The 24,716-nt window shown below is 46.7% G+C and overlaps 1 protein-coding gene across 2 annotated transcripts in view; it reads right to left on the bottom strand.

Annotated features, from left to right (window-relative positions):
* Positions 1 to 24,716, bottom strand: part of LOC119373741 (protein phosphatase 1 regulatory subunit 21) — a 175,310-nt gene that overhangs the window by 66,149 nt on the left and 84,445 nt on the right. For both annotated transcript variants that reach the window (XM_037643806.2, XM_049410767.1), the window contains exons 12-15: positions 10,880 to 10,978; positions 7,979 to 8,106; positions 7,767 to 7,922; positions 7,500 to 7,598 (exon numbers count right to left, since the gene is read on the bottom strand). In XM_037643806.2, the coding sequence (XP_037499734.1) occupies positions 7,500 to 7,598; positions 7,767 to 7,922; positions 7,979 to 8,106; positions 10,880 to 10,978 (482 nt within the window). The remainder of the gene's footprint in view (positions 1 to 7,499; positions 7,599 to 7,766; positions 7,923 to 7,978; positions 8,107 to 10,879; positions 10,979 to 24,716) is intronic.

Below are 24,716 nucleotides of genomic sequence, written 5' to 3'. Positions count from 1 at the left end.
GGGGAGATGGGGGGGGGGGGGGGGCTTCTGTTGTGTACCAGCCAGCTGGTTTCTCATTTAATTGTACACTGTAAAACATGGCAAAAAAAAAACGCGCTCCTTATACTGTATAATGTGCTATGCTGCTTCAGTGCGGTCAGCAGCAACTTCAATAACAATAATGTCAAATAATATTTATTTGCATTAATATTTATGAAAGAGAGGAAGTATAAGAATAAGAAAAAAGCTAGAGATCATCTTGGCCGGCACACTATAGGCGCGACGGAGAGGCACCAACACGTACGCGGAACGCCTGCCAGCCATCCGCCCGGGAAGATTGGTCGACGCCAGCGCCACCGCATCATTCCACGCTGAAACGCCCGCTCCCAAGCAGCCACTCGCGCCACTCAAAAGCTTCTAGTACACTCTAACTCGATGTTCTCATCGCGTCAATCTCACGTCGAGACCGTCGCCGACGTCCTCAGTAGTCCTTCAAGTTCATCGTTGGTCGCCTTCGTCCAGCCTGCTGCTTGCTCTCGTCGCGTGCGTCCCCAGTAGTCTTCTCCGTCCTCGGTCCGTCGAGGTTAGGCCTAACTGGGCCTTGGTCCCTTGCTTCGGGACTCCACAGATGACGGGCGTCTCCTTGACTGAACTGTGGTCGGCAGCCGTCCTGCCGAGAAGAGAAGGGCTGCTGGCGATCCCGGAACTGCCGTAATGAGGGGCGACGTGTCCGGGCAGCCTCGCTTGGAGCTTTCCAAGGTCGACGGCCACTCCCCGGGCCTTGCGTGCCACCACCTCCAGAACCGAGTACCAGCCGCTTTCGCCGCGGGTGCGACGCTTGCTCCTTCTTCGATCTTCTCCGTCCGGCGCCCCACAGCACAGTGCCACGATCATCCTTCGTTGTTCACCATCACGGCTCGGGTCGCATGCCACGAGCCCCTCCCTCTCTGGCCAATCCTCTGCGTCGACGTGGCTGGTGCGCGTGCCATCGGGTGACTTTGCTTCTCGCGCACCGTCGCCGCACTTCCACGTTCGGCACGTGCCTCGTGCCCCTCCTTTACTCATCACATTGGGCCCCTCTTTCAAGAGTTTTTTCCCAAAAAACTGCTTCTGTCCCCCTCGGGGTTATGGCCCTCTGCTCTTCTGATGTTGTCTTAAACTTACAACTTCAATCCTCTTCTATTCACATCTACTTTCACTGCACGCTTGTCCTCACCACGCACTTCCGCGAACACGTTACACAACACTGCACTGAACCCATTACAATGTCCAGCAGTTCATCGTGCGAAAAACTATATAGCTACACACACAGATATAACTACCCACAATACACCACACTCACTCATCGAAAATATTCGCAAATTCAATTACAATCCATCTCTACTCAAAATAGTCCTCAGTCAATCTGTTTAAGGCTGATTCCACTGCTCTGAATCTATTTTCTCCTAGAGCAGTCACCAATCCAATGCCACTTGCTTAATCTGCGTTTCTTCACCCTATAAGTCGGTACCTCCTTCCTATCTTGCTCTTTAACCACTGTTCTTTGGCATACGTCGCATGACTTGACATATCTCCTCACATCGCTCCACACTCCTATCCAAAAGAATTCCTCTGTGATCTTGTCGAAAGTGTTTTTCATTCCCTGGTGACCGGCCCTTATACTATCCATGCCCCAGTTTTAACACCGTATCCTTTAACTCCTCCGGCACCATCAGCTGCATGACTTCTCTACCCGAGCTAAATACAGACTTGCGATACATCAGCCCATTCTGCTTCACAAATTGTGCTAGCATTCTACTCTTCCTCCTTTTCATAATCTCTCCTAATTTTGCCTTGCACGCTCGAATAGATGCATCCTTCTCCTGCAATTCCTTGAACTTCTCCACTCATACATCCAACCGGTTAATGACTGTGACATGCAGTGGTTCCAGAGTCTTATCTCTCTTATTCGCTGCCCTGGTTTCTACCACTGTTGCTCTTTCGGCACCTTCTTGCTCCCCTTCTGCAAGCACAGAGTCCTTTCTCTCATCTAGGCCTTTCTCAGCCCTTCTCCACAATGGATCAGGGTCATCCGCCCTTCTCACACCAGGTACATTTCCCACTACCAAGTCGTATAGGGGATCCTCAACACACTTCGCTGTCACCAGCCCTGTATAAAAAGGAGTAGATATTCGTATGCTTGCTTCCGGCATATATTTGATCGTCCTATCTACAAAAATCACCGGCTTCACCTGTCCTGTCATGTTCTCGGGTGCCACTAAACTACTTCTTACTAATACCGTATTAGCACCCGTATCCCTCAACACCGTTGCCTTACGCCCTTGCACTTCTCCTTCAACTACCGGCATGTCTTTTTCTATCTGTCCTTCCCTGGCACTCATTACAGAGGCAATCTTTTCAGCTGAATTCATCTTACAATCCTCTGCTTTGTGTCCTCTTTTTTGGCACTTTCCGCACGTCACTGTCTTTTCGTTGTGGCTTATCTTTGTACGACAATTGACGGCAATATGTCCCGGCCGGTTGCACAAGACACATCGCTGTTGTGCTCTCAAGTTACTCATTGGGACCTGTTCTCTAGCCTCTCCCTCCGCTGCCGTAGTACTTTCACCGACCCCCTTTCCAAGATTTCTCAGTCCTTGCGCCTCCATGAACTGGTCGGCCTGCCTTGCCATTTCCTCTACTGTGCCCACCTTTCTTTCTTTCAAGAATACGGCCAACTTGCCACTGCAACTGTTGAGGAATTGCTCTCCCACTACCTTGTCGCGGACGCCTTCGTAAGATTTTGCTGTGTCTCACAATTCCATCCATCGATCAAAGTAGTTGGAAAGTCGACATACAAACTGCTTGCCAGTCTCGGAGTTCTCAGGCTTGCACGACCGGAATTTTTCACGAAAACCTTCGGCGGTCAGCCGGAATCTTTCCAATAAAGTTTTCTTTACCAAATCATAGTCTAATGACTCTGTTGCTGGCATGCGGCCATACACACTCAGTGCTTCTCCTGCGAGACAAAGGCTCAGGGCATTGGCCCACTCACCCCTCTCCCAGCCCTGCCCTATCGCGATCCTCTCAAAGCGATGCAAGTACGCATCCAAGTCGAAGCTGTCGATGGGCCACTACCTCCACTTGCATAGTCTCGCGATGCTTCATTCGCTAGTGCCAAACGCACCTTAAGTTCCAAAATTTCTTTTCTATCTTTTGCTCTGCGAGCGTACGTTCATGCTGCTCGCGCGCTCTCTACTGTTCTTCGCGTGCTCTCTCCTGCTCAACTCGCTCCGCGTTCTCAAAGAACTTCAGCGTCTCCTCCTTGCTCATGCCCAAGTCCTTGGCCACGGCCGCCAACTCCCAATCCATCTTCGCACCACACGAGAATCAGTGACTGGGCAGGATTGAATCCTGGCAGGCTCGCCAATTATTGGTCACGTGTTATCTCGGGGGTGCTTGTAATAATGGATCGGGAGAGAGTGAGACGGGCACGGGATACCGTGGTAGGACGGCAAAAAACAACCAAGTTTATAATGAGCAAAAAGATAACATAAACAAGCGTTACAGACACTGAACACTTCAAACCAAAACCTATTTACATTTTTCAAAATCTTAGTTGATATTCAGAATTGAAACTAGCTAAACAAAGCGTTTTAACTAGGCTTAGCTACGTCTCCTCAGCTCAGTCTGGCCACTATGGGCCTTGCGGTATGAGAAAGTTCTTACAGTACGTCGCAATAGAGTCTTTTAGCAAGTTACGGAAATACGGTACGCAAATACGGTAAGGGAGTACGGTAGCGTTCCTCCTTTCCCGCTGGTTGTGCTTTGGCCGCTCAACGACCGGGAAAGGAGGAGCGGTACCGTACTGCCTTACCGTATTTGCGTACCGTATTTCCGTAACTTGCTAAAAGACTCTAATGACTCGATGTTCCCGTCGCGTCAATCTCTCGTCGAGACCGTCGCCGACGTCCTCAGTAGTCCTTCAAGTTCATCGTCGGTCGCCTTCGTCCAGCCTGCTGCTTGCTCTCATCGCGTGCGTCCCCAGTAGTCTTCTCCGTCCTCGGTCCGTCGAGGTTAGGCCTAACTGGGCCTTGGTCCCTTGCTTCGGGACTCCACAGATGACGGGCGTCTCCTTGACTGAACTGTGGTCGGCAGCCGTCCTGCCGAGAAGAGAAGGGCTGCTGGCGATCCCGGAACTGCCGTAATGAGGGGCGACGTGTCCGGGCAGCCTCGTTTGGAGCTTTCCAAGGTCGACGGCCACTCCCCGGGCCTTGCGTGCCACCACCTCCAGAACCGAGTACCAGCCGCTTTCGCCGCGGGTGCGACGCTTGCTCCTTCTTCGATCTTCTCCGTCCGGCGCCCCACAGCACAGTGCCACGATCATCCTTCGTTGTTCACCATCACGGCTCCGGTCGCATGCCACGAGCCCCTCTCTGGCCAATCCTCTGCGTCGACGTGGCTGGTGCGCGTGCCATCGGGTGACTTTGCTTCTCGCGCACTGTCGCCGCGCTTCCACGTTTGGCACGTGCCTCGTGACCCTCTTTTACTCATCACATGGTGTGGGCAGTGGACAAATTCAGGGCATATCTTGAGTTTATGGAGTTTGAGATACACTGTGACCACTCATCCTTGTCATGGATGTTCTGCACCGACCAAGCTTCGCTTCGCCCAGGGTAAAGCGTTGGGTCCTTCGCCTGCAGGGTTTCAGTTGCAAAATAAAGCACAGACGGGGGCTAGCAAATATACCCGCAGATGCCCTGAGTAGAGCCCTTCTTCAAGGTGAAGGCCACCCCAGTGACAGCTTGCCTGAGAAACTGTTTCCCATTGCTGCACAAGAACCTGAAGGGAAAATTACATTTGAGCAAACAGCAGTTGCCTTGGAGGACGATACGACACCTTTAAAGGAGTCCTGACACAAAAATTTTCGCCCCGCGTTTTTTTGCTGCAATGTGTTGCTGGGGGCCTGTTAGTCATAACATGGCACATCGTTTGCTGCAGCGCGCGACATATAATTAAATACAAGCTCCTCATTACCGACACAGCCTCAGTTTCAGTTTGACAGAGCTCCAAAAACGACAAGCCGCCGGGTGCAACTATCACCACCTAGCGAGTGAAACGCTCAGTCACGTGAGCACACAGAACAGTGATGCAATTCCGCGCGGTCTGTCGTCGTCGGGCTCATCGTCGTCTGATGGCGACGATTTTTTTGCGGCGGGGATGGAAGGAATTTTCGACGTGGCGAATCACTTCAGGTTTGACCCGCTGGCGAGGAGCGATTCGTCGGGAAGCGCGTCAAAACAGAAATGGCGGCTACGACGTCATCATAACTTGTACCGGCTGCAACGGTTACGTAGGGGAAGTAGGGGGGTCACCTCGGGTCACCTCCGCGGGTGTCAATGCACTAGGTGCGGCCTATAATGCTGGATCGCGCTCGCGAACTTCAAAATTCATATAAAATACCTTCCAAGCTTTATTCGCTGTCGATATTTTGCAGATGGTATACGCACGTACACGGGAATCGATCCAGCAGGCTATCTCGGCCGCGAAGTTTTGTGTCAGTACCCCTTTAAGTGACACCGGACAACTTGTACAAGAGCAGGCTCGCGACAGCTGTCTCTCAAAGCTGAAAACTGTGGTCCAAGGGGTTATGCTCCCAAATTCAGACCCTGATCATCGTCTTTTCCATGATCTGGCAGATACAACAGAACTGGAGCCAAATGGACTGCTAGTTCAGCTAAGAGGCAACAAAAAGGTACCATGGCTGCCTTCTCATCTCCGGCACCTGGCACTGAAAATGGCGCATGATCACCCCACGGCCGCCCACGCAGGGTTTTTCAAAACCTTGAGACATGTAGCTGCACAATTTGTCTGGCTGGGCATGCGGGCGGACATATCAAGGTATGTGCAGGGCTGTGCTATCTGTCAGCGCACAAAACCTCGACGCAAAAAGCCTGAAGGCCTGATGAGCAGTCAGTGGGCGACAGCACCCATCGAAGAGCTCAGTGTTGACATCATTGGGCCTTTGCCCTCTACACCTCGGGGCCACAAATACTTGCTAGTGGTCATTGACAAGTTCACTAAGTTTCCCGAGCTGTTCCCTCTACGAGCAGCAACCAGTGCAAAAATATTGGAGTGCATGGTCCAAGTTTTCTGCCGCCATGGGACACCCGTGGCCATCACCAGCGACAACGGGAAGCCCTTCGTTAGCACATTTATGGCGCAATCTTCTGAAACACTGGGGAATCAAGGATCGGCATACTGTGCCTTACCGGCTGGCTGGACAAATGGTGGAGCGCCACAATGGCACGATTAAACAGTGTCTACGAGCATACTGCACTAACCACAAAGACTGGGGCCGCCATATACCCGAGATCGGCCTTGCCATGCGCACGGCGGAGAGCGTAGTCACCGGATATACTCCAGCATTGCTTTGCTATGGCAGAGAGTTGCGCACTCCGTGGGAACCTGCAGGCGACAAGGATGACACGGAGCCTCCAGAAGCAGCACACCATGCGCCTGCTGCAGAACTCAGGCCGTGCCTTGGAGAAGCCATGAAGTATGCTAAGAAGCATCAAGCAGCTGCCTGGCAGGCTCAGAAGTCAAGTTATGATCGCCATCGACAGTCAACAACCATCGAAGAAGGTGACCTTGTGCTCTTGGACACTCACACTGAGTGATGCAGCCAAGGGTGTTTCGGCCAAGTTGGCACCGCGGCGTGGTGGACCTTATCGGGTGGTCAAGCAAATTGGTGAAAATGACTTCATCCTCAGTGACCCAGAAACAGGACGTCGTCGAACCATCGCCCATGCTGATCAGTTAGTGCTGTACCACGAACCATCACTTCTCCCTTCCGCCACGGATTCACACTTTGAGGGGGGGGGAGTTGTGAGAGATAGGGGAGTGAGGAGTGCGCGTGTGTTGGGTGCGGGTCTCGGAGGCTGTGTGTGGTTGATGGCGGAGGAACAAGATGGCGCGAATGTCGGGTGAGCAGCGAGGGGGCGCCCGGGATTACAGGAGGAGGGAGATGGGGTACGGAGACGAAGGTCAGACATGTTGGATATGTGGCGCGGTGAATAAAGGGTGTGTAGTGAACGTGGTTGTAGATCGTCAAGTATATCGTCGAGTCTGACAGTACAATCGACAGAAAAGATGGGTTTCGTCTTCGAGACGTCTTGGCGCAAATGCATAAGGGATGGTGCGACTTCCCTTTTGAAATCAATTTTATGTCATAATGATGCTATTGTTCATGCTAACTTTCCTAGCATAATTTCTCGATCAAAATTGTGCCTTTCAGGATGAGGCAAGTTTGCACACTTGCCATGTTACCTTGGCTTTCCATGTCTCATTTCAAGAGAACATCTTTTCTGTGTACTTAAGTTATGCGCCTATTCCTTCACTTTTATCTCTCTCTCTCTCTCAGTCAGCTTTCCCGTTGCCTTATATCAGTTTAGATTTCTCTGCTCATCTCCAACGATGATGAAGAGAGGACTCTGGGATATTCATGTTTTGCGAACACTACTGCAGAGATTATTAAATACCTGCTGGGCAAAGGACTCCTTATTTTCCACGTGGCTCTGGAGGGCTCCGGAATTCTCAATGGCAATGCCATACGGTACACATTCCGGGCTTCTCGTGTACTGAAAGGCAAAGCATTTCATGCAGTGGAATGCACCCCCATGGTGTGCACACTGATTGGAGAGAAGATGACATAGCAAGATGTTTGGAGCTAAGAAAAAGTACGCACAGATGAAAGCAACTTTGGTTTTGCACGGAGTCGTGAAACCCGTTGGCGACATAAAGCTCACCAGCTGGCACGTCCTGAGGTACGCTGTGCCCCTCTGCCTGAGAAGTGCTGCATGTGGTCCCAGGTGCGACTTGCACAGGGAGGGCTTGGTGCGGGAGCCCCTGCACTGGTACGCCTCCTTGGACAGCAGCACTTTGGCCTCGAGTGCTCGTGACAGCTGCAAGTGACCAATCTCACCAATTGTGTGCAGTGCACGGCCGAGGCCGCACTTGCCTTCTTGCAGCAGTTAGCAACCGATGCTAGGCTGCTGACCAGGCAGTCGTCGGTAGTCTGGGCCTCCAGGGGCACAGTGGGTAGCTCATGCTCAAAAAGCATGAGAGAACTTAGCTGCCTCTTGACATCTGCAAAGTAGAGATGCATTTTGTGCAAAGACTTCTGTTTTCAAGAGCACATTTCACAGTGATGCTGCACTTGCCAGGGTCAAAATGTTTCATGATAGCGGGGCAGAGCGCCGTATTTGTAAACAGTCTCAAGAAGACGCGTGGGTTTGCATTTCACAAACCTTTAGCTGGGGTGGGATATAGGTGTTGAATAGCATTATAAAAATCTGCAATATCTCTGAAATTAAGAAGGAGGCTTCCTGCTTCCTCGTGGGGAGGTTTGTCGGGAGGTATCCGGGAAATGAGTGCGCGAGTAGACACATTAGCGGGCGTGTTCCCCCTTAAGCCCTGATGACCTGGAGTCCAAATTATGTGTTCAGGCGAGGGATCCCTCATGCAAGCTTGCAATATTCTTTCGACGAGTGGGTTGATACAACCTGCTGGGTAGTTGTGGCACACGTAGCGCAAGTCCGTGATGACATGTTTAGAGCAAGAGTTCGAGGCAGCGAGTGTGGCAGTGAGTGCGACCTCTTCTGCCTGAATTGGTTCTTGTGCTCACCTGTCTCCGATTGTGGATTACCGCTGCCATCCCCGTGGGTTTGGGCCAGCAATGTCCACATAGTACACTCCATCTTTTTGCCCACAGGGTTTTTCTAGAGCCAATGCTGCCCAGCGGCCGCTATGATCTTCGCGATCCATCTTTGTGGGGAGTGGGTGAGCTAACATGGGGCGGTGCCATAGTTCGGGTACGCTCTCCTGTAGGTGAACATCATGTTGGATGGGCCAGTAGGTGACGCCCAGATGAAGTTTGTGCCAGTCGAGTGCACTGGTTGGTGAGGTGAGCCTCTTTGAGTTCCCGGAAAGTGTTCACCACTCCAAGGGCAAGGAGTTGTCCGTTGGAAATGGAAATTCGAACATCAAGAGCTCTTTTAGTCATTTTGCACAGGATGACTTCAACTTTCTTCTTCGTGTTTCGTAAGGTGGAGGTAGGGTACCAAATATAAGATTGGGAGGGAGTGCCTTGCCATGTGTAGCGTATGCTTCCGACGTTTTAGTGGATTTATGTTCGCTGTGTGTCACTGACAGCGAAGCTTCGGCCCAGTTCCTGAGAGTGTTTCTCTTGTCCCGTGGTCTTTAGTGGCTGGCTCAATCGTCCCTTTAGTACGTCGTGCATGCCGCCCGGCAGCTATCGATTCTTCTGACACCTGGTTGGGTGGATGACAGGAAGAGGACCGAAACGCTGTGGATGTGAACGCGGTAGTGGTGCCTGTCCAGTGCCTTCGAAGGCTGCGTGCATGCATTCCTTCAACGTGCGAGTTATCTCCGCAGCTATCGGTCTATAATTTTATTATTGTTCAGTTCGACAGCCACCGCACCTGTAACGTGCCTGTCGTGCAATAAACAATATGCGTACATCCAGCGCTACATTCTTGTTGAGACTTCCCTCACTCCTACGACCTTACTTAACTTTGTTCTTATTTATGTACAACACACACGGCAGTACCCTCAAGTACTTCGATGGAACGGCTCCTCAACATTGCCAACGAAGCGCTGACGAGAAGACAGGTACGTCTGTCGGATACCATCATCGAGATGCAACTCTAGCTGACTGCAAACAAGGGACTTTACAAAGTAGCAAATGTGTATCCTGGACATTATTTTCTACTCATACTGTAATATTGAATGAGCACTCATTTAATGTCTAGGTATTGTTCCTTTCGATACGGCTTTCTGTGTAAGAAATTTAATTATATTTGCGCATGCGTGGAGATTTGAATATCTATTTGAATACATGAAGCGCAGTATCCTGACTGCGCTTTCAAAGACCGACGTGGAAAGTGCCACATATGATGGACTTGTAATAGGCGAGCACGAAAGTTGCAGTTAAACAGGTCTGTAGTATGGCCGGTGGTCTCTAAAAAATTCGTCCAGGAGCGTTTATTTAGGTTCCTTTTATCTACAAATAACCTGCTGTCGGTGATGTCGAATTGGTATAATATATGCAACTATATGTGAGCTTTAAACTGCGCACTTTATTTCGCCTAAGGATTACCTGACAGTATATTTTGATTAAAAAGTTAAATGTAACATTAATGCAACCACACGGTCCAATTTTCGAAATGTAACTGTAACGAGTTTCTTTCGCATCAAAAGAACTTGTAACGTGAACTCGTTCCAAGATTGGGAAGGAACGAGGAACAAGCTTTCGTTTCTGTTTCAGAGGAACATGTACAACACTGGCTCCAGAATAAACTCAGCTACTGGAATTATTTGGTTTGAATACATAGAAAACACGAAGACACAGAGGAAATAGGGAGGGAACAGGCTGACAACTGCCACCTAAAGGAATCGTATGCACAATCTTATAAGAACGGTCTCGAATAATCGAGAAATTTCTGAAACATTGCGGCGCAGCCTGTGCCGAACGGTGGCAACAGTTTTCGCGGGTGAAGCCCGATCACATGAAAATAAAGAAATCAATAGTGGTGAAAGTGCACGCGTGAGCTCAATTTGCGCAAATGTCGTAATTTGCATTAAATGTCAAAGTAGTTGTGCATGTCTGCACGTGTGCCTTATTATTGACGGGTGACCCTATATAGCTTCTTTTTCAGTTAATAGTTGGCATTTGTGTTGTCTCTTCTGCTGAGTCTGTGTTTACACACCCACCCACTTTCATGACATTCATGCACATTGTTGCACAATACTGGGCTCACTCCATGTGCCACTTTGCTCAGTTGCCAAGTCATGTCAATGGCTTCGATTTTCAATCAATTGAGGAAAAGGAAACTCCCACCTTCGAAATCTTCCCAGAGGCATTTGGTGATGCCAACCAGCTTTCCGACGACAGCCAGGTACCCAGCGCAACAACACGCCTTCGAACCAGGCTCACAACCTGCATGACAAAAGAGAAGGCCAACATTCTCCTCGAGTTTGCAAGTTCACATGTTACAAGGCTGCAATATCAGAGAAAAGGGAAGCCGAGGTGAGAGGACAAGAAGCACTTCCACAACCAATGCAGTCAGCCCATTTCAAAAACCATGGCTGGTCCATGTCTAGAAAGCATGTTCCCTGCAAGGGTGCTTTGGTTTAAGCAAGTTGACACGACATCTGCAAAGTTAGACAGGAAGAAAGACTAGGACACAAGAAAACATGCACACACTGGTCCTGTGCGTTTTCTTGTGTCCTCATCTTTCTTCCTGTTTAACTTTGCAGGCATTGCAAAACTAAAATAAGTGGCTTCGCGTATGGAGCCCATTGATCTGGTTTGATCAGCAGAACTGCTCAAACATGAAAATAAGCCAGTGTTATTGCAAGTTCATTCTCTTTCAACAAAATATGTCCGACCTGGATGTGTCACACCTGAAAGGGATAAAAAAAAATAGTTCACCGTATTGGTGATTCGATACTATAGGCCCCAGGCAGTATGCTTTATTGCTCATTATGTGCTTAACCACTGGTGGCCTCTCAGATCTTGGCACAAGAAAAAAAACAGCTGATTCTGTGCAGCAATAGTTATTATTGGAACAGTACATACTTTTCCTGAAGTGGAAAGTATAAAACCATTGCATTTTGCCACTATGTTCTGACAGACAAGGTGGAGGACACCAGAGGAGCTTGAGAAGAAATTAACGACCTCCCAGCAGGCAATGGAAGGCTTACGTAACGTTAAAGGGCCAGTAAACAACCCCGAGGTCCAAAAATTGTAATGAAGAGAAATATGCGCACTTTTGCTATATACATGCTGGCGCAAGAATTTTGTGAGTACGTGCTATATAAAGAAGTTACAGGGGTTAGAACATCCATTTCAGCTGGTTTCAAATTTTCGCGCGTCCTCGCCACCCTTCTCCTCCACAGAGAGGGGAAGGCGCAGCCCGTCACTGTGACTCCGCCCACTTTGGCAACGTGGCACGACGTCAGAAATTGACGTCACCGGCGAGCTGGATCAGTCGCAATGCACTTCTTCCGCTTGCTGCGGCTCCTGGTTGTTTATTGTTTACATTGTCGCACGTGCTCCGTAACTTGACGGGCAGTTTTCGGCTCTTCGGTATTTTGAAACCTTTGCGACAGTTCACAATGCAGCAGGAATGCGTGCCTGCTTTCCAAGACGACGAAGGGACGCGAGAGAAAAGTGCGGAGGCCCCTGCTTGCACTCGTCCGAGCTACCGGAGATTCCCACTCTCTCCGTTCGATTTGCAGCCGACAACGCTCCCTCCACGTGTTGCTCATGTCGAAGGCCAAGTGCACGCAGTTGCTATGCAGTGAGAGGAATAGAGAGTTTTAGTGCCGGGGACCCAAGCCGCCAGCGTACACATGCTCTTGCGTTCCTTTGTACTCCCAGCCGCATCCACGGAGAATACAAAAGAATGCAAGGACTTACGTACACAAGCCGCTTTGGGGCCCCAGCACTAAAACTCTCTAATATCAGGAATATACACGCGACAACCCAGCAACTGCGTGGCCGAAACTGCATCACCGCAGCGAAAAGAAACAAGGCGCAGTTTCGTAGTGGTGGGTGGAAACAGGAACTGACGTTAACTTGTTGAGACCTGGTTTAGGCCAATCGACGAGCTCGGTCGAATATGAAGTTGCCCATAGGCAAGTTTGCGTCACCGCGCGTACAAGTGGGATTGGTCAGACGAAGGAAAGAGGCGCGGGAATTGTTCTTCGAAATGGAGGGTCTGCGCGGCACGCAGCACTGTAATATTTGGAAAATGTGATAGCCGCGGTCTACTGTATGAATTGGCGAGCTTGTTTGGGGGGTGTAAAAAGAAAGTCGGAGCCTGTTTACTGGCCCTTTAAAGGGTAGGTCAAGAGCAGCACAGAACAGCCACTCGATATCATTATGAGAAAAGAGTGGACCTGGTCACATAATGTGCAGGGCAGATGGTCAGTTGGAGCAACGAAATGGACGCCAGGGGCAGCATGGAGGAGGCATAGAATGGCTCACACAAGACGGGGTAACAAGGATATATAGCCAGCCAAAAACACAGGAAACGATGAATGAGACAGGAAAGTGGCTAGGCTACTATCACCAAAGTGAGGCTAAAATATATACACTCACGCGGTCACACGGTCATATCACAATCACCTTCACATCAACCAAACTCACCAAAAAAGCATAACACAAAACTGACAAGCAATTACTGTGTGTCATCTTCGCATTCTTATTTGCTTCTCGAGATTATAAAAAAGGTTGCAGGAAAATTTTTTTCCATTCTGCGCAATGCAACAGAGCTACCACTGCAACACTCCTCGCCCTTCTTTGCAATGTAAAAGGCCTCAAGTATTTCCCGTGCCATTTTGTCATGGCGTCTGCCCAAAATCCTGATTTCATTCAGCACTGGGTTACATTTGCATTGTTTACCACGAAGGGCCAGATTCGATCCTGTTCCCTTTTCTAATGATTTGGAATGGCATGGCAGTTTTGTGTTATGCCTTTTGGTTAGAATAACAGAGAGTTGAGCTAGTTGGTAAGTATTCATTCTAAAAAGACAAGGCATGCAAACACGGACACAAGAAAGAAGTCAGGACACCACAAAAGCCGACTAACAACCGAAGAGACTCACAACAGCGGAAAAGAAAGAAGGCACGAAAACTTATCTGCGCATGCCCATGCAACAGGCGGACCTATTAATCCAGCACACATGGCGGTCTACGTGGAAGATAACTGTTAAGGCATTTGATTTCATCTTTTTGCCAGTTAATCGACGGTTAGCTCACGCATGCGCTACCACTATTCTCGATATGCCACGCTTCAATAATCAGGCGCGTTTCTTCATTTCTATGCCGGTACAACACTGCGCATTCATCGAATTTTGGTGTGCACTTACAATCTCGACAATGTAAAGATAGATTAGAAGGTGAGCCTCCTATTTTAATGCATCGGCCCGACAGTCCTACATAGCTGAGGCAAAAACCAGTCAAAAAGACGCCGGACAAGGGGAAGAAGTGACACACACAAGGACTGGACTAGCAACTGTGCTTTATTAGCTGACAGCACCTCCCAGAAGAACCACGGCGCATGCGCTAATCACGTAAAACCATGAAGTCAAAACCCAAACCAAGAAAAAGCAAAAGCAGAAATTGGCCTACACAACGGCCAAGAATCTACCGCCAGAGTGACAGGAACTCGCATTCCTTCTGCAGTAATGAAATAGACGTACTGCTTACACAATCACAGTGATGCTACCGAGGACTTCTGATTTGGAGCAATTTTTGGAGCAGCAAAATTTCCGTTTTGGAGCACTTTGGAGCAGCAAAATTTTCATCTTGGAGCACTTTGGAGCAGATCATTTTGCATCTGGGAGCACTCTGGAGCAGCGAATTTTACATCCTGGAGTGCACCACAGAGGCATATTGCAATAACATTCAAGCACCGGAATATTACTATGGGGCTCTCATGAAGGCTAGAAATGTTTCAATTCATTGCAAATCTCATAGAAAAAATCATCTCAGGAGAACTCCATACTTCACTCGCTAATGAAAAAATAAGGGCTCATGCAGTTGAGTGTTCTGAATTAACCTCTTCGGCGATTATTTTCGACACTAGCAAATAAAGAGAATACCAGATCAATAAAATTGCACTTTATGAAATAACACTAAATACATCTATGTGGTTATCAGCAGACATTGTAGACAAACGCCGTGATGTACAGCAGTGCCTCAATGCCAAAGAGCCCCACTGTCCCTAATGAATTCCCCTAAGAAAACTCCTAGGCGAAAGCCAGGTTCTTTTTCTTCTCGATCGACGGGTTGATCCTCCCCCTCCTTCTCTGCAAGCTATCTGCACCTCACCTGGTTTTGCGCTAGCTCCATGATCGGCGCACCGATTACGGAAGCAGTGTAAAGCGACGATGACGTGATGGCGTCATCACGTGACATCACGATATATGACGCCATGATGACGTCACAAGTTTTGACGATCTATGACATGATGATGACGCCATCACATGATTATTTTTTGCATCAATCGATTGACGCCGCCGACGGTCAATTTTCGTGTTTGATAAAGCATATTGCGTATTGAACGTTAACAACCTTCCCTCTGAAGCCATGTAAGAAACACAGAAAATGCAGAAAACCATGGGTGACAGTGGAACTATACAACAGAATGAAAGTCAAAAACAACCTTTTTCAAGTTTTCCTGTCTTCCAGAGATGAAAACGATTTACGTAATTACAAAAAATTTCGTAATACACTGGACAAAGATTTGAAGATAGCCAAGACGGAATACTATATTAGTAAATTTACCACTCATTCAGGAGACGCGCGCCTGCTGTGGGACACAATAAATCAGCTTATTAACAAAAAGGAGGTGTCCAGACGAATAAAATTTGAAAAACCGGGAATGAATAAATCATAAATTGCTGACACTTTCAATAAACACTTTTTAACAGTTGGTGAGTTTACAACAGACCGCACGGAAACGTATTGCGAGAACTATATAGCGTCAAATCACCCGTCTAGTGTATTCCTCTTTCCTACTGATCAACATGAAGTGGTAAAGCTAATCTCGTCATTAAAGGATAACTGTGCTTGCGGCCCAGATGACATTAAGCCAAAGCCTTTAAAGGCTATAAGTCACTTTATCGCTACACCACTAACGCATATTTATAATTTGATGCTATCTTCAGGTGTTTTCCCGATCAAATGAAACTTGCGAAAGTAACTGCCATTCATAAAGGTGGGTCATTTGATGAGCTCAACAATTACAGACCTATATGTGTACTCTCTGTGTTCGCGAAAATGGCTGAGCGAGTAATATATAAGAGGATTACGGGCTTTCTAAACGCAAACAATATAATAGCAAAAGACCAGTATGGATTTTGCAAAAACAAATCTGCTGAGTCTGCTCTACTCAGCATCAAAGAATACATTCTAGACAACATTGAAAACAAAATCTATACACTAGGATTATTTCTGGATTTTAGAAAGGCATTCGACAGCATACAACACGATCTTCTTTTACGAAAACTTCCGTATTACGGCACTCGGGTTACCACAGCTCAACTAATACAAAGTTATCTTTCGTCTAGAAAACAATATGCCGTTGTAAATAATACACACTCTCAAGTTGAACACATTAAGTATGGTGTCCCCCAGGGATCGATTCTTGGACCTGTCCTATTCCTGCTGTTCATTAATGATATCGTAAATATCGAGGGACACAAGAAAACAATATTGTACGCTGATGACACAAATGTATTTTTCGCAGGTTCAAACGTATGCGAGCTATATAAAGAAGCTAACGTTTGGTTGGAAAAGCTAAATTTATGGTTAAACGCAAATAAACTTCAACTGAATATTGCTAAAACAAAGTACATGTTTTTCAAGCCTAAAGGAGTAACTCATATACCACGCACTCCAATTTACTTCCAGAGCACCAAGATTTAGCGCACAAAAACGATAAAATTTCTAGGAGTTCTAGGAGTTCTGGGAGTCCAAGAACAACTTTCTTGGTCTCCACACATTGAGGCGATAAAAAAAGATCTTTCCAGGAGAATCGGCATTTTAAATAGACTGATATACTACGTCCCAACAAATGTCAAGCTACAAATTTACTACGCTCTAGTACATTCACGGCTAACATACTGCTCCTTGGTGTGGCTCACAACGACCGCCACTAACCTTAATTCTCTGTTTATATTAGAAAAGCGTGCTATACGTGCAATATCTAACACTCCCCTTTGCGAAAGTGCTCGACCATATTTTAAAATGTACAAAGTATTGCCTATAAAACTGTTATACAGACATAAGCTTTGTCTAGAGATATTACAACAGTATAGACTAAATACATCACTATTCTTGGTACATATTATGTGAAACAAACACCATACGAGCTGAGAAAGAGCTTAATATACAAATATAGATCACGAACGAACTACGGTGACCAACGATTAGCATCGTAACTTATTTTAGCGCACACTGACACACGGACACAGAAAAGAAGCTGGTGGTGTACCCTTCTTTTCTGTGTCCGTGTGTCAGTGTGCGCTAAAATAAGTTACGATGTCAGTGTGCGCTAAAATAAGTTACGATGCACTCATACCAACTAGCTCGTCTTTCAGTATTACTTCAGAACGATTAGCTCCACAAGTTCCAGACATATTGCCACGCCCGCTTCTTATTTTATTTTGATGTGTTCGAGTTTGACCAGCAAGGACGGTTATCAACGCTCGACGCTGGCCGCGAGGCAGTGTTCGAGAAGCTTCACGATTTCAGTAGATCGTTTTGTTAAGATTGCGCGCCGCACGCGAATGTTCCAGCTTTGTCGAGAGATAACGCCGCCACCAGCGATATTGCTGGAAAGTTCCATAGCGCCTGTATAAAAGCCGACGCGCTTGACCGCTTGTCAGTTGATCGACGGACGACGCCCTGTTCGCCGCTATCATTGTAGAGCGTGTATTGCTGTAGTTCTAGTTCTCATTTTCCGGCCACAAGTTCGGCCAAATAAACAGTTTTATCCTGCAAACGCCGACTGCTGTCTTCGTCGACGTCACAATATTAAACAAACACCCAACTATACTACATTTACTGGAAGATAGAACTTCAGCTAGAGCATTTAAAAAAATAACAAAAGAGTTTCCAGTTGAACAAAGTGATGCTTTTCTTGATTTTTAAAATTTGTTATTCATTGATGTTTTGTGCTCGATACACGTTGTTCATTATTGTCCATTTGCCTGTTGTTTGTTTGTTATACTCTAATTTGTCTTGTAGAGCAACTCGAAGTCATAGTCAAGAAGTTTCTTGTTAATTTATTTGATAAAAAACATGCATTAGTTTGTATTTGCCACCACTCGAATAAGGACTCTGTTTATATTTCTATGCTTTTAGTCACACTTCTGGTAGTTCTGTTCCACTATGGTACCCGTGTAAGATAACACGTGATGTTGTAATTTTCTGCGTACTGTACATACTGTATGTTTCTTGCTTTGCTGCCAGGGTGGCACGACCCAGTCAGGCATTTACTTAGCCTTTAGTCGTGTCCCCCAAGGCACTCTTGTTCAATTTTGCCTTGAATAAAGCAAAGCAAACCAAACCAAACCAAACCAAGCATACCAAACTGTCCTCCACCATACAATTTGTTGGTATCGCGCATTCATTGCTTCGCCCTTAAGCGAAACTGAGTTTTTTTACCCGTCAGCTATTGACCCCCGAAAGCGAGGGGCGGACGTGTAACATGGGGTAGCCGCTTCACTGTGGGCCGTCAGCGACGGGCCCGCTACTGACAGCTGCGTATTTGCGGCTGCTCCGACCAGGATATATGCTTTTATTAATGAGATGACATTTTCACAAAGCAAGCAAAAAATTCGAATTGGAACCCTAGCACGTGAACTCGAAAGGGCAGGGCCTTTTAGGGGGTATTTACCGCAGAGTGATAAACTCGGACGTGCTGGCATAAGCAATTACGAAAAAGCTATTTCGAATGAAGATCCATGCATAAAGTATATCTGAGGAAAAGTGTGAACGCGTTTCCACCGTTCGCGTGGCTTTCCATAAACGCGAAGCAAGGAAAATTCGATATTGTTCCATATATATACTGCTAGCGATCCCAGATTTCATTCCGCGATGTCCGGAAACAGAAGTGACAGACATTTTAGCAGCACACATGTAGTTATTACTGAACATTGCTTTCCTTACGTGCCGTGCGACGCTTGAAACGAGCTATCAGCAGCGTTTCTAGAACAGACGACGTCCGCCGATGAATCGCCGTCGCACTTTTTCGCTACCGAGAGGCCTAGACGTCACGAGCCTCTGCGGAGAGCGCGTTTTGCTGTCGAGCCGACTTGCAGAACAGAAGCTGTGTCGGCACTATGCATGGCATCGTGGCTTATCCGGGACGCACGCGCTAGCGCTGTTTATTCAGCGGAATAATTCTTGGTCCATGGTTGCGACTTTGGCAGCCCCGAGATCAAGCTGCACATGTTCTGACGCGCCGGCCGTGCGATTGCCGGTGATAGACGCCCCCAAACCCGAGGCTTTGGCGCAGTTTGGCGCAATTTTCGTCGATATTATCAGGATGGCGCAGTAAATACAATTTGGCGCACTTTGGCGCAGTTGGCGCAGGAGTGGAATCACTGCAATCATCGCGGTGCGTGTTTATATGATAAGCCTCAAGGATTTCGCGCTCCTCCTTGCCCCCACCTCTACCTAAAATCTTAACATTGGAAAACAGCGGCACACAACCACAGATCTGGCAGTGGCGGGGAAGATTAGCCCCGTCTGACGTGTTCAACGAATTGTGGTGCTCGCGCAGTCGTTCATTCAAGCATCGGCCAGTTTGGCCGATGTATACTTTTTCGCATGTTAGCGGAATCGCATACACAACATGAACCAATTGATTCCCAGCGGAAGAGTGTTGTAGTGATGCCTTACATACATAAGGTTTCCCACAATGTGAAAAAAGTCGCTCTGAGACAGGGCGTAGATGTTGTCTTTTCGGCGCCTTGCAAACTTTCTGCGCTGTGTGCACATGTTGCTCGCGGAAACACTAGCACTCCGGTGTGTTCTATTCGGCATAAAACCAAGTACACTACCTGCGCGAAACATGTTGTGTATGCGATTCCGCTAACATGCGAAAAAGTATACATCGGCCAAACTGGCCGATGCTTGAATGAACGACTGCGCGAGCACCACAATTCGTTGAACACGTCAGACGGGGCTAATCTTCCCCGCCACTGCCAGATCTGTGGTTGTGTGCCGCTGTTTTCCAATGTTAAGATTTTAGGTATAGGTGGGGGCAAGGAGGAGCGCGAAATCCTTGAGGCTTATCATATAAACACGCACCGCGATGATTGTGTAAGCAGTACGTCTATTTCATTACTGCAGAAGGAATGCGAGTTCCTGTCACTGTGGCGGTAGATTCTTGGCCGTTATGTAGGCCAATTTCTGCTTTTGCTTTTTCTTGGTTTGGGTTTTGACTTCATGGTTTTACGTGATTAGCGCATGCGCCGTGGTTCTTCTGGGAGGTGCTGTCAGCTAATAAAGCACAGTTGCTAGTCCAGTCCTTGTGTGTGTCACTTCTTCCCCTTGTCCGGCGTCTTTTTGACTGGTTTTTGCCTCAGCGTCATGTACCAACTGGCCCAGACTTCGACGTTATTGTCCTACATAGCAGCGGCCGCAGCTGAAAGGGACCTTATTTAGTTAGTTGGGTAGATGTGAAGGCGATTGTGATATGACCAAGTGAGTGTATACATTTCAGCATTGCTTTGGTGATGGTAGTTTAGCCATTTTGCTGTCTCATTCGTCATTTCCTGTGTTTGTTTTTTGCTGCATATGTTTCTCTCGTTATTGGCATCTATTGAAGGCCTTCCAAAAGTGCTTCATGGGTCGTTTTGCACCTTTCTGGATCACTTTTTCAAGGAACAGATTGGTGCCCAACATCTTCATTTCATTGTCTTCTATTCCAAATATACCATCTTGGAGCGAAAAAAGTGTTCTCTCGTTATTGGCATCTATTGAAGGGCTTCCAAAAGTGCTTCAGCTGTTCTCCACAGGTCGTTTTGCGCCTTTCTGGATCACTTCTTCAAGGAACAGATTGGTGCCCAACATCTTCATTTCAGTTGTCTTCTATTCCAAATATACCATCTTGGAGCGAAAAAAGTGTTCTCTCATTATTGGCATCTATTGAAGGGCTTCCAAAAGTGCTTCATGGGTCGTATTGCGCCTTTTTGGATCACTTCATCAAGGAACAGATTGGTGCCCAACATCTTCATTTCAGTTGTCTTCTATTCCAAATATACCATCTTGGAGCGAAAAAACTGTTCTCTCGTTATTGGCATCTATTGAAGGGCTTCCAAAAGTGCTTCAGCTGTTCTCCACAGGTCGTTTTGCACATTTCTGGATCACTTCTTCAAGGAACAGATTGGTGCCCAACATCTTCATTTCAGTTGTCTTCTATTCCAAACATACCATCTTGGAGCGAAAAAAGTGTTCTCTCATTATTGGCATCTATTGAAGGGCTTCCAGAAGTGCTTCATGGGTCGTTTTGCACCTTTCTGGATCACTTCTTCAAGGAACAGATTGGTGTCCAACATCTTCATTTCAGTTGTCTTCTATTCCAAATATACCATCTTGGAGCGAAAAAAGTGTTCTCTCATTATTGGCATCTATTGAAGGGCTTCCAAAAGTGCTTCAGCTGTTCTCCACAGGTCGTTTTGCGCCTTTCTGGATCACTTCTTCAAGGAACAGATTGGTGCTCAACATCTTCATTTCAGTTGTCTTCTATTCCAAGTATACCATCTTGGAGCGAAAAAAGTGTTCTCTCATTATTGGCATCTATTGAAGGGCTTCCAAAAGTGCTTCAGCTGTTCTCCACAGGTCGTTTTGCGCCTTTCTGGATCACTTCTTCAAGGAACAGATTGGTGCCCAACATCTTCATTTCAGTTGTCTTCTATCCCAAATATACCATCTTGGAGTGAAAAAAGTGTTCTCTCATTATTGGCATCTATTGAAGGGCTTCCAAAAGCGCTTCAGCTGTTCTCCACAGGTCGTTTTGCACATTTCTGGATCACTTCTTCAAGGAACAGATTGGTGTCCAACATCTTCATTTCAGTTGTCTTCTATTCCAAATATACCATCTTGGAGCGAAAAAAGTGTTCTCTCATTATTGGCATCTATTGAAGGGCTTCCAAAAGTGCTTCAGCTGTTCTCCACAGGTCGTTTTGCGCCTTTCTGGATCACTTCTTCAAGGAACAGATTGGTGTCCAACATCTTCATTTCAGTTGTCTTCTATTCCAAATATACCATCTTGGAGCGAAAAAAGTGTTCTCTCATTATTGGCATCTATTGAAGGGCTTCCAAAAGTGCTTCAGCTGTTCTCCACAGGTCGTTTTGCGCCTTTCTGGATCACTTCTTCAAGGAACAGATTGGTGCTCAACATCTTCATTTCAGTTGTCTTCTATTCCAAGTATACCATCTTGGAGCGAAAAAAGTGTTCTCTCATTATTGGCATCTATTGAAGGGCTTCCAAAAGCACTTCAGCTGTTCTCCACAGGTCGTTTTGCGCCTTTCTGGATCACTTCTTCAAGGAACAGATTGGTGCCCAACATCTTCATTTCAGTTGTCTTCTATTCCAAATATACCATCTTGGAGCGAAAAAACTGTTCTCTCATTATTGGCATCTATTGAAGGGCTTCCAAAAGCGCTTCAGCTGTTCTCCACAGGTCGTTTTGCACATTTCTGGATCACTTCTTCAAGGAACAGTTTCGTGCCCAACATCTTCATTTCAGTTGTCTTCTATTCCAAATATACCATCTTGGAGCGAAAAAAGTGTTCTCTCATTATTGGCATCTATTGAAGGGCTTCCAAAAGCGCTTCAGCTGTTCTCCACAGGTCGTTTTGCGCCTTTCTGGATCACTTCTTCAAGGAACAGATTGGTGCCCAACATCTTCATTTCAGTTGTCTTCTATTCCAAATATACCATCTTGGAGCGAAAAAAGTGTTCTCTCATTATTGGCATCTATTGAAGGGCTTCCAAAAGTGCTTCAGCTGTTCTCCACAGGTCATTTTGCGCCTTTCTGGATCACTTCTTCAAGGAACAGATTGGTGCCCAACATCTTCATTTCAGTTGCCTTCTATTCCAAGTATACCATCTTGGAGCGAAAAAAGTGTTCTCTCATTATTGGCATCTATTGAAGGGCTTCCAAAAGCGCTTCAGCTGTTCTCCACAGGTCGTTTTGCGCCTTTCTGGATCACTTCTTCAAAGAACAGATTGGTGCCCAACATCTTCATTTCAGTTGTCTTCTATTCCAAATATACCATCTTGGAGCGAAAAAAGTGTTCTCTCATTATTGGCATCTATTGAAGGGCTTCCAAAAGCGCTTCAGCTGTTCTCCACAGGTCGTTTTGCGCCTTTCTGGATCACTTCTTCAAGGAACAGATTGGTGCCCAACATCTTCATTTCAGTTGTCTTCTATTCCAAATATACCATCTTGGAGCGAAAAAAGTGTTCTCTCATTATTGGCATCTATTGAAGGGCTTCCAAAAGCGCTTCAGCTGTTCTCCACAGGTCGTTTTGCGCCTTTCTGGATCACTTCTTCAAAGAACAGATTGGTGCCCAACATCTTCATTTCAGTTGTCTTCTATTCCAAATATACCATCTTGGAGCGAAAAAAGTGTTCTCTCATTATTGGCATCTATTCAAGGGCTTCCAAAAGCGCTTCAGCTGTTCTCCACAGGTCATTTTGCGCCTTTCTGGATCACTTCTTTAAGGAACAGATTGGTGCCCAACATCTTCATTTCAGTTTTCTTCTATTCCAAATATACCATCTTGGAGCGAAAAAAGTGTTCTCTCATTATTGGCATCTATTGAAGGGCTTCCAAAAGCGCTTCAGCTGTTCTCCACAGGTCGTTTTGCACATTTCTGGATCACTTCTTCAAGGAACAGTTTGGTGCCCAACATCTTCATTTCAGTTGTCTTCTATTCCAAATATACCATCTTGGAGCGAAAAAAGTGTTCTCTCATTATTGGCATCTATTCAAGGGCTTCCAAAAGCGCTTCAGCTGTTCTCCACAGGTCGTTTTGCACATTTCTGGATCACTTCTTCAAGGAACAGTTTGGTGCCCAACATCTTCATTTCAGTTGTCTTCTATTCCAAATATACCATCTTGGAGCGAAAAAAGTGTTCTCTCATTATTGGCATCTATTCAAGGGCTTCCAAAAGCGCTTCAGCTGTTCTCCACAGGTCATTTTGCGCCTTTCTGGATCACTTCTTTAAGGAACAGTTTGGTGCCCAACATCTTCATTTCAGTTGTCTTCTATTCCAAATATACCATCTTGGAGCGAAAAAAGTGTTCTCTCATTATTGGCATCTATTGAAGGGCTTCCAAAAGCGCTTCAGCTGTTCTCCACAGGTCGTTTTGCGCCTTTCTGGATCACTTCTTCAAGGAACAGATTGGTGCCCAACATCTTCATTTCAGTTGTCTTCTATTCCAAATATACCATCTTGGAGCGAAAAAAGTGTTCTCTCATTATTGGCATCTATTGAAGGGCTTCCAAAAGCGCTTCAGCTGTTCTCCACAGGTCGTTTTGCGCCTTTCTGGATCACTTCTTCAAGGAACAGATTGGTGCCCAACATCTTCATTTCAGTTGTCTTCTATTCCAAATATACCATCTTGGAGCGAAAAAAGTGTTCTCTCATTATTGGCATCTATTCAAGGGCTTCCAAAAGCGCTTCAGCTGTTCTCCACAGGTCGTTTTGCGCCTTTCTGGATCACTTCTTCAAAGAACAGTTTGGTGCCCAACATCTTCATTTCAGTTGTCTTCTATTGCAAATATACCATCTTGGAGCGAAAAAAGTGTTCTCTCATTATTGGCATCTATTGAAGGGCTTCCAAAAGCGCTTCAGCTGTTCTCCACAGGTCGTTTTGCGCCTTTCTGGATCACTTCTTCAAGGAACAGATTGGTGCCCAACATCTTCATTTCAGTTGTCTTCTATTCCAAATATACCATCTTGGAGCGAAAAAAGTGTTCTCTCATTATTGGCATCTATTCAAGGGCTTCCAAAAGCGCTTCAGCTGTTCTCCACAGGTCGTTTTGCGCCTTTCTGGATCACTTCTTCAAGGAACAGATTGGTGCCCAACATCTTCATTTCAGTTGTCTTCTATTCCAAATATACCATCTTGGAGCG

Source organism: Rhipicephalus sanguineus, chromosome 11, assembly GCF_013339695.2.
Source record: "Rhipicephalus sanguineus isolate Rsan-2018 chromosome 11, BIME_Rsan_1.4, whole genome shotgun sequence".
NCBI classification, from domain to species: domain Eukaryota; kingdom Metazoa; phylum Arthropoda; class Arachnida; order Ixodida; family Ixodidae; genus Rhipicephalus; species Rhipicephalus sanguineus.
Note: the sequence above shows the minus strand (reverse complement) of the source record. Positions and strands in the feature narration are given on the sequence as shown.